General features: G+C 40.1%; 1 protein-coding gene across 1 annotated transcript in view; it reads right to left on the bottom strand.

Annotated features, from left to right (window-relative positions):
* The window catches only part of COL9A1 (collagen type IX alpha 1 chain), a 99,912-nt gene that overhangs the window by 1,968 nt on the left and 85,134 nt on the right, over positions 1–12,810 (bottom strand). Inside the window, exon 37 of the mRNA XM_036317289.1 lies at positions 7,856–7,933. Within this exon, the coding sequence (XP_036173182.1) occupies positions 7,856–7,933 (78 nt within the window). The remainder of the gene's footprint in view (positions 1–7,855; positions 7,934–12,810) is intronic.

Raw genomic sequence — 12,810 nt, 5'->3', positions numbered from 1 at the left:
ACACATGGCTCTAAGTCTAGCTCTGCCATTTACAGACAGGGTGTCATTAGCAAGTCACTAATTTCTCACTTTCTGATGGGATGATGCCTTCCTTATAATTAAATTCTGTGCCTGAAAGCATCTGATAAGTGGGGCCTATTACTATAATTATGAGGATATTATTGATTAATATCTTCCGAGAGCTGTGCAATGCACCCTACAGAGCTCCCTGACAGTCTTCTCAGGGGCCGACCCCAAGGGCACTTCACCCAAGTCTCACTTCCTGGGGGCATCTCTTCCCTTTGTGTGTTGGAAGTTGTTTGGTTCCCCCAGTGAGGCGCCCCTAACAAAGAGAGATTTCTGCCGGATGTTTGCCGCATCACACCAGCAGTGCTTTCGTGCTCTTATTGCAAAGGTGGCAGTAAGAAATCAGTGTAAAACAACTTGTATCTGTGATGATTATCTAGTTCTACAGACACCTCCTTCTACCCCAGCCATCTTACTTTGTCCATTCGGCCAAAAGGTGAAAGCCAAATCTTCATGTTCAATTACACATTTGCTTCCTTCTCAGTGGTGTTTCGTTTTCCTTTTCTATTTTAGTGGTGCTATTATATGTGTCTCCTTGGTCTTATTACATGCTCTTATTACATAAACGCATATACTTTTAGAAGGCAAGTAGGTTAGAGATCCTACTGTACATTTAACATCTCACTCTCCCCAAGAAGCTTACAAAGTAGATCCACATAAAGCAATGTTATGGGACAAAACATTAGTAAGTTTCAAGAGAATAATTATCTTTGACAATGTCCATCTCAAGGCTGTAGGTAAGCAGCGGTATAATTTCCCCTCGTTTATCCTATAAGCTTTCATTTGACTATATTAAGTTGTGATGAAGCCAGTGATTATGTGTTTTCCTCCAAAGATGAGGCCCCTGAGACAGTTCCAGAGCACCTATGAATGAGACTCCAGCCCAACCGTGCCTTTAGCAGAGCCTATTCACATCTCCTCACACTGGGGCCACTTAAAGGTGATATTTTAAGGTTTAAGATATAGGCCAGACAACAGTGCATATAAAAGGAGATTTTCATGCACCTTATCAGTAGCAATACCAGGTCTAGGCTAAAATCAATCACGATTAGGAGCAGAAAATGCCCAAAGGAAAGCTTGCAAACCAAAGGACCACAGGGACAAGGCCGGAATGTAGGTCATGGTGGGCAAATGGCAGCCCATGAGCCAAGTCCTATTTTTGTAAGTGGCCTAATTAGAGCACAGCCAAGGTCATTCATTGATATCTTGCTTATGGCTGCTTTCGCAAGACAAGGGTAGAGCTGAGGAGCTTCAACAGAAAACATATGGCCCTAAAGCCAAAGCACATGCTCCTTTACAAAAGGAGTTTGCTCACTCCCAGTGTCATAAAGAAAGAGCCCTGGATTAAGAAAGTCCTCACTGTCTTTTCTGGAAGAAAACTGATGGCACGAGTGATGAACATGGGAATGGATAACGATACTCCAGATCAGCTTTGGGAGGCAGCAGGGAGGACTGAGGCCTGTGGTGACCTGGAGAGCGGATGTCAGCAGCGGCTCTGCTCCAGCGCTCAGCTGCCAGGAGGGAGCATGGAGCAGGACTGCCAGGACCTCTGATGATTTTCAAGAGAAGGTAGGAAGCTGGGTTTTTAAATAAATAGCTCTGAACTTATAATGTTAGCAACTAATTCAAAATTTTATTTAACATTGGCAGAGCCAGCCTCCTGCCTAAAACCTTCAATTTAAGGAAAGTAACTCTCTAATACACAAACTATTAAAAAGCAGAAGGAGTGCATTATGGATTTTCATGCTTAGCTTCCCATTTCAACACGTTCTAGGAGAGGCTTTTCCTTTCTACTCACTGAGTTCATTTCAGATTCCTGCTCGTCCTTTGAGGAAGGAGTTGACAAAGCCATCCTGTCTAGCCTTGATTTAGTTTATAAAAAGCTCATCCAGCCCAATTCTCCCTCTGGCAAAAACAGCAATTCACCCTGCAGAGCTTTGGGTGATGTTATCATCATCGTCATCAATCATCATCATCACAAAGTGCTTTCCCTTTACCCTGCCCATGCACTGGGCTCATTATTGATCCATTTTCCTCATGTGCAACCTGAGAGTTAGGAAGATTAAACAATTGTCCATAATTATATAGCTAGAAAGTGTTGGAGTTAGAAACAAGGGCCTACTAGCCTTACCTAACTGTATTTCCATACCTACTGATTTGCTAACTCTGCTGAGGGGGTGTGTGTGTGTGTGTGTGTGTGTGTGTGTGTGTGGTGTACTGTAGTGTATTTTGTTTAATTCATTGGGCCTGAATTGCCCACAAAGTAGAAAGTGGCATAATAGCCAAGAGATGGTATTAATTTTTCTAGAGCTCCATCTATCATAAGAAACTAACGCTATTTTTCTGAGGTTTTACCCTGTAGAAATGGTCGGAGGAAAAATAAACCAGCCTTCACATAACAGACTGCCAGTTTCTGGTGAGCCCTGATACTGGGCATTCGCTCTCAAAGGTGCTCTAAAATTATTGAGTAAGAGCTTATTTGGGAATAAAACAATGTCATAGTCCAAGTCATTCAAAAAGTCCAGTAGCTGCATGAACAAATATGTATAAACTACTTTTCAAGTCTTAAGAAGAGACAGCACAGATCTAAAGTGTTGCCACTCTGCTCTGCCTGCCTGCCTGATGTGTGTTAGCTCCCCCAACTGCCTGACGACTACACAGTGTTCTGAAATTTCAAGGACCTACGAAAATGCCTTTGCCAAACATTCATGGTTTTTAAAACTGAATGTCTGTCATTCTCTGTGCAAACACTAGAGGGCAGTCATGTCACATTGATGGAGGCCAAGCCACTCCAGGACATTCTGAAGACTCTAATGCAAGCTACAGAATGAAAGGACTGTTTATGCAGACTTTAAAAGGGGAAAAACACACAAACCTGAAAATAATTTAAAGTATTAAATAGGGTGTTCGATATTAATCCACTGCTTATGTAAAATGTTTTATGTGCCAGGGGCTTTCTTATATTTCTCACCTTATGCTAAGCGTACTTTTTTTATGCACATATGTTTAAGAAGGAGGTATATAGTGGTTTGTTTGCGTAAGATCTCCACAACCAAATAATATCACTGCAGCAATGGAAATCAGATCAATGACTACTGCTAAATGTACTGCTAAACTAAGTATGTCCTTGGTTTGCTTTTTGTTTTCCCCACCCAATAGTCACCAGCAGAGCTCATCTATGTGCAGATGTTGGGAGAATCCTGAATAACCCATTCATCCAGTGCGGCCCAGGGTAAAGCCAGCTCTATCCTCCCCATCCAAGAAGGGAAAAGAGTCTCAGCTCACAAGTCACAGGCCTGGTGGCCACATACCTATGAGTCCTCATTCAACTCCTTTCCCTCATGAGTTTGAATGCACATGAAGGAGGCCAGGACCCATTATTAAATAGTTTTTGAACTCCTCAGAGTGCCAAGGAACTCACTGCAAAGTTTGATGTCAGAAGGCATAGGGAGTTCCACTTAATGAGATGACCCAATCAAGTAATGCCACTAAAGGCCTCTGGTGAGAAACTGGAGGTGGGGCCAGGGATGGAGGGGGCTCTAGAGTCCCAGGGGTCTCTAATGTGATCCACACAGCCATGCGAAAGACGCAGAAAGGGAAGCAAGGCACTAAGTGGTTAGGGGACATGCCGAAGCCAGGTGGCTGGGGTGGCGGGAACAAACTCATCTTATTACTAAACAGCCAGCCCATCATTTTGCCTACTAAGTGCACCTGAATGCAGAAGCATAAAGATCTGCCTCTATCATCTATTACCGAGAGGACTTTGTCAGGAGATGTGGCCTTCAAAAGTCCCTATTTCCTCAAATATAAAAAGAGAAATAGTCATAATAGCAGCTAAATTCGCAGAATGTGTGCCATATGCCAGGCACTACGCTCAGTGCTTTACATGTGGTAACACATACATAGGTCCCCCTAAATAACTCCATAGGGTAGGTGTGGTTATTATTGCCATCATGCAGGGGAGAGACTGAAGCACTGAGAGGTAGAGGAGCTGAAAATAAGTAAGAGAGCAGTGCATACACCTGGCAGCCTGGTCCCAGGGCCCAGACTTCTTACATACCTGCCCCGACTACTGACTGTGAGAAGAAACAAACTACATGGTATCTGTGTGCTCTTGAACAGAAGAGCGCTGCAGCCAAAATGAGAGTCGATGTGATGTTGTAATAATCACCTATGGTCCATCTTAGGTGATGTAGCATTACAGCCCAAAGGGCTGTGTAATTCTTAACCCTGAACAAAATGACAGATATGAAGGGGAGTCGGAGCTAAGGCTGTGCAGAGAGAATAAAGGAATTCTGATAATTGATAGGTAACAAAGGCCTTGGCTGCATTTTTTTCAAATACATCTGATAGGTTAGCAGAAAGAAGAATGACCAAAATGACCTTTATTCCATTTAGGAGGATTTGTGTTCCAAAATTTAACAGAAGGGACAACAGAGAAGGTTGTAGAATACCTGGTTCTGCAGGTTCTTTCTTTTAGGTAAGATGTGTATTTACCTAGAAGCTTCCAGAGAGCTCCTGCATAGAGTAATGTGAAGGTTCCCCAGGGCCCTAAAGTCCTATTACCATTATCTTTGTGAGAGACCAGAAATCACATTTCTAATCACATTCCAAGCTCCACCAGGGAAATTTAAAATGGCCCAGCCCCTCAGTGGACAATTCATCAGTGAAGTAATTTACTGCCAGCCAGTGCTTTGCATTTGTGACATGGAGTTGAAGAGGGTTTTGTGGGGGCAGGGCTGAGGTGTAAGGGCGGTGCTGGCTGAGAGAAGACTAGCCGATTGCTGCCCATTGAGAGCAGGAGCAAAAGGCTGCAGGGGCCTAGTTGGGCCCAGCTGTGCCCACCCAGCTCTCTTTCATCTCAGAAAACAGAAGTGGATTTGTTATGTCATGAGAGTAACAATAACCAACACTTCCTGAGCACCTGTGATGGCCAGAGACATTCCTAATCCCTTTATATGGCGGGATCTCTCAAATATATTGTTATCACTATCTTATAAATGGAGGAATGGAGCCACAGAGCAATCAAGTAGCTTGCCAGTGTCATAAAGCCAGTGAGTGACAGAGTCAGTTCTTGAATCTAGCATGTCTGAACCATGGGGCCCACATTCCCAACAGCCCACTTTCAGGGAACTAGCCTAAGTGCCCATCAGCAGATGAGTGGATTAAAAACCTGTGGTGCATCTACACAATGGAATACCACGCTGCTGTATCAAGGAAGGAACTCCTACCATTTGCAACAGCATGGATGGACCTGGAGAGCATTACGATAAGCGAATTAAGTCAGTCAGAGAAAGATAAATATCACATGATCTCACTCATTTGTGGAATATAATGAACAACATAAACTGATGCACAAAAACAGATCCAGACAGAGAAGCATTGATCAGATTGTCAAACTTCAGACGGAAGGTAGGGGAGGGGGAGGGTAAAGGGGAGAGATCAACCAAAGGACTTGTATGCATGCATATAAGCCTAACCAATGGACACAGACACTAGGGGGGTGAGGGCATGAGGGGGGTAGTGGTAAAGGGAGGGTAAGGACACATGTGTGATACCTTAATCAATAAAGAAAAAAGAAAAAAGGAACTAGCTTTAGAGTAGGGATACTCCAAAATGCTCTCGTTCAGGAACTTGATGGATTTGGGAAACTGTCAGCTGTGCAATTATGTGCAGACCCGAGAATGACCTAAAACCCTAAGCCCAGGGCCTGCGCCTCAAAGAGTGCGATACCAAAGGCCCCTGGTGCCTGTGTGCTTTTGAAAGTTACCCTTAGTTTTTAAAAAACAATGTCAATATCCTCTCAATGAAAATATAAGAAAAGCTCAGAAAATGAAAGACCGGAATTTCAGTGGTACCAGGAAGGCAGGGGAAGGACTGGCAAAGGCAGAAAGGAGAAGGGCGGGTCTCAGGAGTCCTGAAAAAGGGAGCTCATAACATTTTTTAACAAATCAAATTTAAGTGTGAGATCCAAGACCAGCTTCAACAAATTTACTTGTTTCTCATAAGGGAGAAAAGATGACAGCCAGGTACAGCGGCCAATGGTGAGCTTGTCCTACCTTACTATTGTGCCCATATGTGGATGTCTCGTGTACTAAAAAGCAATTCAGCCAAGTCCTATTTTGGCAGAACAATGGGAGGGAACACTTGTAAACCCCTTCCAGTCAGACTCAGGGACACCCCCCACCCCCCACCCCAGTGGGCTACTGCATGTGGGGGATCATGCGCCCCAGGTGGCAGCCTAATATACTGCCTATACAGAGCTAGTCTTCCTCAGTCTTCCCATTTTTAAGCTTAAAATTTTGTTTATCAACAGACTTTTTGAAAGAGTCACCAGAAACCATAATATATTTTTGTTAGAGGAGAATCTTGCCAATAGTGCAAGTGGCTGTTCTAAGAACTGTTAAGTGATTTGTCAACAAACTGGGAGGAGAAATTGTAAGGTTATCCTATGTATATAGATAATTAAGTACTTTGTAATGACGGTATTTTATCAGCTTTAAAGCCCCCTATTGCTGCCATTGATAAAGGAGAAAAGCACTCAGTAAATTCTATTTCTTTTTTCTCTCTTCTAAACACCTAGTAATGAATCCAGGCTCATCTAAAATACTCTTCTCTTGGTCCCATTTAGCTCCAAGCAGATTCTTTCCTTTTCCAATCACACACACACAAAAAGTCAATTTATGAAAATATCTTGACGGGCCCACAGTTTTAGAGAAGCGGTGTTGGAGCCATCTCCAAATGTGTTCATATTTTTTAAAGGTATTTTAATGAGAAAGCAATCCCCAGGGGCAATGAAATGTATAATTAGAAAGCAATGGTGTTTGGGCCCGCAATTATAGCCATGATTGAATACGTAAGTCTGTGGCAGAATTAGAACATGATTATTTCTTTTTCTAAATTTCCTTTAAACAAGTTTTGCAAATCTACTGTGGAAATATGAGCCACCCTTTTATCTGCACAGCTCCTCTGACCTCACCTCCCCTCAGCTCCAGGGTTGGTGAGCCTTACTGAGCAGCGATAAGAGAGTGTGTTGTACAACAGCACCTCGCTCTTGCTCTTAAACTGGCTGGCTTTCGATCCTGCTACGTGGCTTCTGTGGCTGGGCCTGTAAGTCATTTCCCCATGGACGAGTGTGCTGCAGCCTGAACTCCGGGGGACAGAGTCACCAGTGTGTAAGGAGAGAGCAGACGCCCAGTGAGAGAATCCAGGCTCGCACACAGGCTGCTCTGTGGCCTCAGTTGACACAGCAGTGATATGTGGCTTGTGTGTGGCTCTTTGTGGCTATGAGTAGGGATATTCAGGTTTATATATTTATTTATTTTGGGGATATGAGTTGCTAGAAGGTCAGGATGTTTGAAATAGGAGCTTTTAAATTTTAGTTATTCTCTGTGCAATAGTTTGAAGACTTGGATGAATTTTCCTATTGCTCTGACTTTTTAGTTAAAATTGGAAAAAAAACAAAACAGGAAACTATCCACTGGGATTGAAATGGAGAGGACCCCATTCCTTCAGAATTTCATACTAAGTGCATGTGGCTGGACCAACAGTTTTTAAAATATCCATTAAAAAGTTAATAATTCAAGTTCTGACATGTATTTCCTCACAAAGAATACAAATGTGATTTAGAGATCATTTAACTCTTCATTAAAGTTGGTCTGGAAAAAATTGATGCCAGCCATTCTCAAGTATCACATGATATGCTTAAGTAATTAAAGAACAATTCTTTAAAATATTATCCCATTTGCTACCAACTTCTCGACCTCATCCTGCCATACATCACACTTACCTGGTAGGCCTGTAGCTCCGGGCAAACCCTTGGGACCTCTTCCTGGAGGGCCACGTTCTCCCTTTTCTCCCAAGTCACCTGCACAGTGTTAGAGAAATGTTATATTTCTATATATCTACAAAAAATAAAGCTCTGTAATTTTAAACTTTAATCAAAGCCCAAATTCTAAAACCAAAAGGTCATAAAATTGCCACAACTAGATTGTAGCAAGGCAAAAATCAAGTTAATTATAATAATGGATCTAAGGGGGGAAATCAAATAACCATAGTCATAGATGCTGAAAAGACATTTGAAAAAACTGAACACACATTCCTGATGCAACAGTCAATAAAATAATAATCAATGTCTACCTCCTTAACATGAAAAAAACCTACTCTCTTCTCTCAACCCAAAAGCGAGCCTGATGCTTAGTGGGAAACATGGTAAGCAGCCCCACTACAATCAGAACATTATAAAGATTCCTCCTGTATCACTATTACTTATCATTTGGTTTGCCAAGTTAAGACTATCTGTTTCCAGGTGCTATGTGTGTGTGTGTGTGTGTGTGTATATATATATATAAAGCCCTAGAAAATCAACTCCAAATATACTACAAATAATAAGATAATTCAGTAAAATGGCATGATACAAAGTTAATATATAAATCAATAATTTTCATATATAAAAAATCAGTAATTGGTAGTGAAAAATGATACCATCTGTAATAGCAATTAAAGTAGTAAATACTAGGAATAAGTTTAATCAGAAATATGCAAATACAACATGAAAACACTTGATATTTCTGAAGGATGTGAAAAGACTGAGGAATGTTCTCATCTGGAATGACATCATCATAACAGTCGTCAGTTCGCCCTACGCTGAATTTTCATCATGAGCCCAATAAAAATACAGATTTTTTAAACCAGAGAGGTGATTCTGAAGTTTGTATAGAAAAAACACATAAAACAGAATAGCCATAAGAATTCCCAAAAGAAAAGCAACTTGAAGGGAATTAATCCTACCAAATATTAAACTGTTAAAATATTATGGGACTGGTACATGAGTAGACAGACCAGTGAAACAGAATAGAAAATCTAAAAACAGGTCCAAATACACATAGGAATTTGGTTGTTTTAAAGGTGTCATCTCAGAGTGGGAAAAAGTTGAATAACTTGCTAAGTAGTCTTGCAAAAGTGAGTAGCCTACTTGAAATAAAACATGTTGGATCTATTTCTCACACCACAAGCCGGAATAAATGGCTAATGTGTCAAATATTTTAAGTGCAATTTAAGAACCAAAAGAAAACAAGGGAGAATTATTTTACCACCTCAGATTCGAGTTGGCCTTTCTCGTATGATATGAAGAGTTCTAACTCTAATATGAGGAGTTCCTAAAATCAATACAAAAAGGCCAACAACACAATAAATAATAAGCAAAATACATGAGTAAAAAAAGTCTGTAAAATGAAATAAAAGGCTCTTACCTATATAAAAACATTCCCTGACTTCACTCTCATAACAGAATTAATGTAAACTTAGGATAAATAAGGATGCTATTTTAACCTACATGATCAGCAAAAATTCCAAAGTTTAATTAAATATATGCTAACTGTTGAAAAATACTCTATCATGCATTGCTGATAAGAGTGTGAATTGGTACAGTCTCTTGGAGGGTAACTTAACAATATCTATCAAAATTATAAATAGAACTACCATTTTACCCAGCAAGTCCACTTCTAGGAATTTATTCTAGAGATATAGAGCTTATGTTGATATTTGTACAAAAAGGAAACATATGCAGTGGTGCTCACTGAAGCCTTACTATAATAGCAGAAGACTGAAAACATTCTGAATGTCCATGAAAGAGTTATATACATTTTGGTAATTCCACAGAATGGAATACTACGCAGCTGTGAAGAAGAATCAGGAAGCTCTTTGAAATGATCTTCAAGACGTTGTTAAATGAAAAACACACGGTCCAGATCACTTACTACAAGACCATATGGCTTGTTTTTTAAAGAATCTAGGGCAAATACACTATATTCATATATCCTTGCATATCATAGTTAGTAAGGATGTAGAAGAAATTAACAATAGTGATGACCTCAAGGGAAGAATAAAGAAACCTCAGCAAATGGGAGACATGAGTGATAGAAAAAACTCTCTGCTAAATATTTTCTATATATTTTAAAATTCTTAAATAATGTAAGTTTAGTATTACCAAAAAATAAATTAATGAATTTCCAAATGTTAAAGTGTGCTATCAAAAGTGCCTACATTTTACTATGGACTGATTATTTACAGAGAATGGGGTTTGGATTGGTACCAACCATGTGTATTTGTATGACAGTTGATTACATTCAGGGAATCGGCAGTCACAGAACAAAGCTGCTTTAATATCCTGGTGCCTGCAGAGACTAAACCCAGAAACTCGGCCTCATTAACAAAGTGTTCTGATGCCTTACTCAACTGGTCCTGAATGACTTCTAGTGCTCCCAGTACAAGCAGGCATTATCCTACTCTCTCATTAGTATTGTATTATATTATTTTCTACTAGAAAATGCAATGGTATTTTGTAATGAATTCTATACAAAATCACTTTTCCCAAACATCTGTATCAGCCCAACCTCATTTAATACTGAGTCTTTGTAATGACTTAAAAACAAAGGCATGTATAAAACAAAAATGGGAAGCATATATGTATAACCATTGATACATTAGTAAACAGTCAACCATCTCTCATTATGAAGGAATGTTTAGTTATCATACTTTGATTTTAACTGTGAATGTCCTTGTGTGGATATTTTTATGCTGAAACAACTACATTTTCAAAGCAATTTAAATTTATGTAAACACTGTGTAAGGAACAGAGCTCAGGACGGACTCATATTCACATAAGCCACTTTTTTCACACTCATCATTAATCTAGTCTTCCTGTATTAGGAAAATATGACAATTGGCATTTTTAAAACTAACAGCTGAAACACTCTTGTTAACTTAGCAATTTAAATGTCATATCACTGCATTTCTGGAGACTGGCAATGAGAAGAGAATCTTTAAAGGTGCCGTATTTTTTCATACATGAGATGAAATTATAAATTAAAATGCAACTTTCACACAGATAGTGAAAGCTAAACACATTCAGCATGAAGCCATGACAACTTGAAAATGTTGCTTGCAAGGAGGAAGACTGCTGTCTTAGTTGTGATGCTGTATTCTGGTACTGGTCATAAGGAAACAAATTTCAGATGGGCTCCAAGACAGCCATGCTGCAGACTGCTGTTCCACAGCCTGGTTCTGTTTGTCACCAGGGTTAATCTACTTCTTCAAGGCCTGAGCCCGCCTTCTTCTGAGATGTTCAAAGAGCAGCTTAAAGAACTAACGGTCCACCTTTGTTAGCCTATTGTGTCATAAAATACATATAAAAAGCTTATAAAATCAGCTTTACATAAGGTATGAAGCAAAGAACACAGTTTGAAGAGAAAAACAGCTTATTATGAACAGAGTGGCTAAAACTAAATAAATTTTCATCATTCCATCGTTGCTCTTTATTTAATTTGTTTGAAAGTTATTATTGAAGGCCCATCGTCATGTGACAGCTTAATATTTTAAAAAGTGTTGGTCACAGTATGACTGTACTTTCTCAAACCTTCACTCACATACTGACATGCCTGTCTGACTCACACTGAAATATCTGAAAAAATATGCAGCTTTACTCATAAGAACTTAAAATGAATCCACACTGTGAACATTCAAAAATGGTATTTATGTCACCAAAGACTGACTTAATACTAAGGAAAGTGAACACAGGCCGTGAGATGTCTCTCTTGCTCCTGCTTGAGTACACACATAAAATGTGCACCTTGCATGGGCTTTGGCCCTAAGATTTTTGCATAATATTATATGAAACATGTTGATAAAAAACAAAAACATATAACATATGTATAAAAGACTTAAGCTCTGAGAATCACTTGAGGCCTATTTCTACTGGCTCCTATTGAAAGTGTGCGACTGTGTTTTTCAGAGTAATTTTTAGGAGGAAGATAGTGATTTACTTAAGACATAGCCTGAACTACTAAGAGCTTTAGTAAAACTTATTTCTTACTTACATGGAAATTTCTCTATGAAAACCATCTCAAAGTGACAACATGGCAGAGCAAGGCTGCATACCTTCCTGAGGGATGGGGAAAGGCAACAGCGGACAATGAAATGCATCTCTCTTCTCTAATCGGCTGAACATTGATGTCTCAAATGGGAAGCGCTTCTTCTCACGGAAAAGGTGCTCTGTAACCTTTGGATGGTGAAACACTATGTTTTCTATTACATGCCATTGTTAATGAATGTGGGGGGACAAGAGAGGCCAAGGCCAGTGACCTAGAATCATACATTCCCAAGTGTGTGACAGCATTGACTGATAAAGAAAATCTGATTACTTTTTCTGCATACACCCCAAGTTTTAAGAAATGAAACATGAAAAGGTGCTGCTTTAAAGGAATCCAATGACAAGAAAGAGATGGAGGGCGCTGGGGAGAAAAAGTCTTTTAGAAAAAAAGAAAAGGACTGCATCACTTCTAGACTATAGACTATGTCATGAATACTGAAGGAAAATTAGGGGGAAATCCCTTATATGATCAAGCTGTGCTTGACAAATGGACTTAGTGGTGGAAAGACGTTGCCCACATTCCAAATATAGAAATATACCTTTCTCCCCCTCAAAATTAGGTTTACCTCCTAGGGCCAAATCAGCCCAGCCCAGCCACAAGTCAGTGCTGTTAAGAGATTTCCAGCCTGGCCAATGTGGCTTAGTGGTTGAGAGTCGACCTATGAACCAGGAGGTCACGGTTCATTTGATTCCGAGTCAGGGCATTGCCTACGTTGTGAGCTCAGTCCCCAGTGTGGGGCGTGCAAGAGGCAGCCAATCAATGATTCTCTCTCTCTCATCATTGATGCTTCTAACTCTCTCTCTCTTCCTTCCTC

The sequence above is a fragment of the Myotis myotis genome, unplaced genomic scaffold, assembly GCF_014108235.1.
Source record: "Myotis myotis isolate mMyoMyo1 unplaced genomic scaffold, mMyoMyo1.p scaffold_m19_p_7, whole genome shotgun sequence".
Classification (NCBI taxonomy): Eukaryota; Metazoa; Chordata; class Mammalia; order Chiroptera; family Vespertilionidae; genus Myotis; species Myotis myotis.
This window is presented reverse-complemented; position numbering and strand designations above follow the sequence as displayed.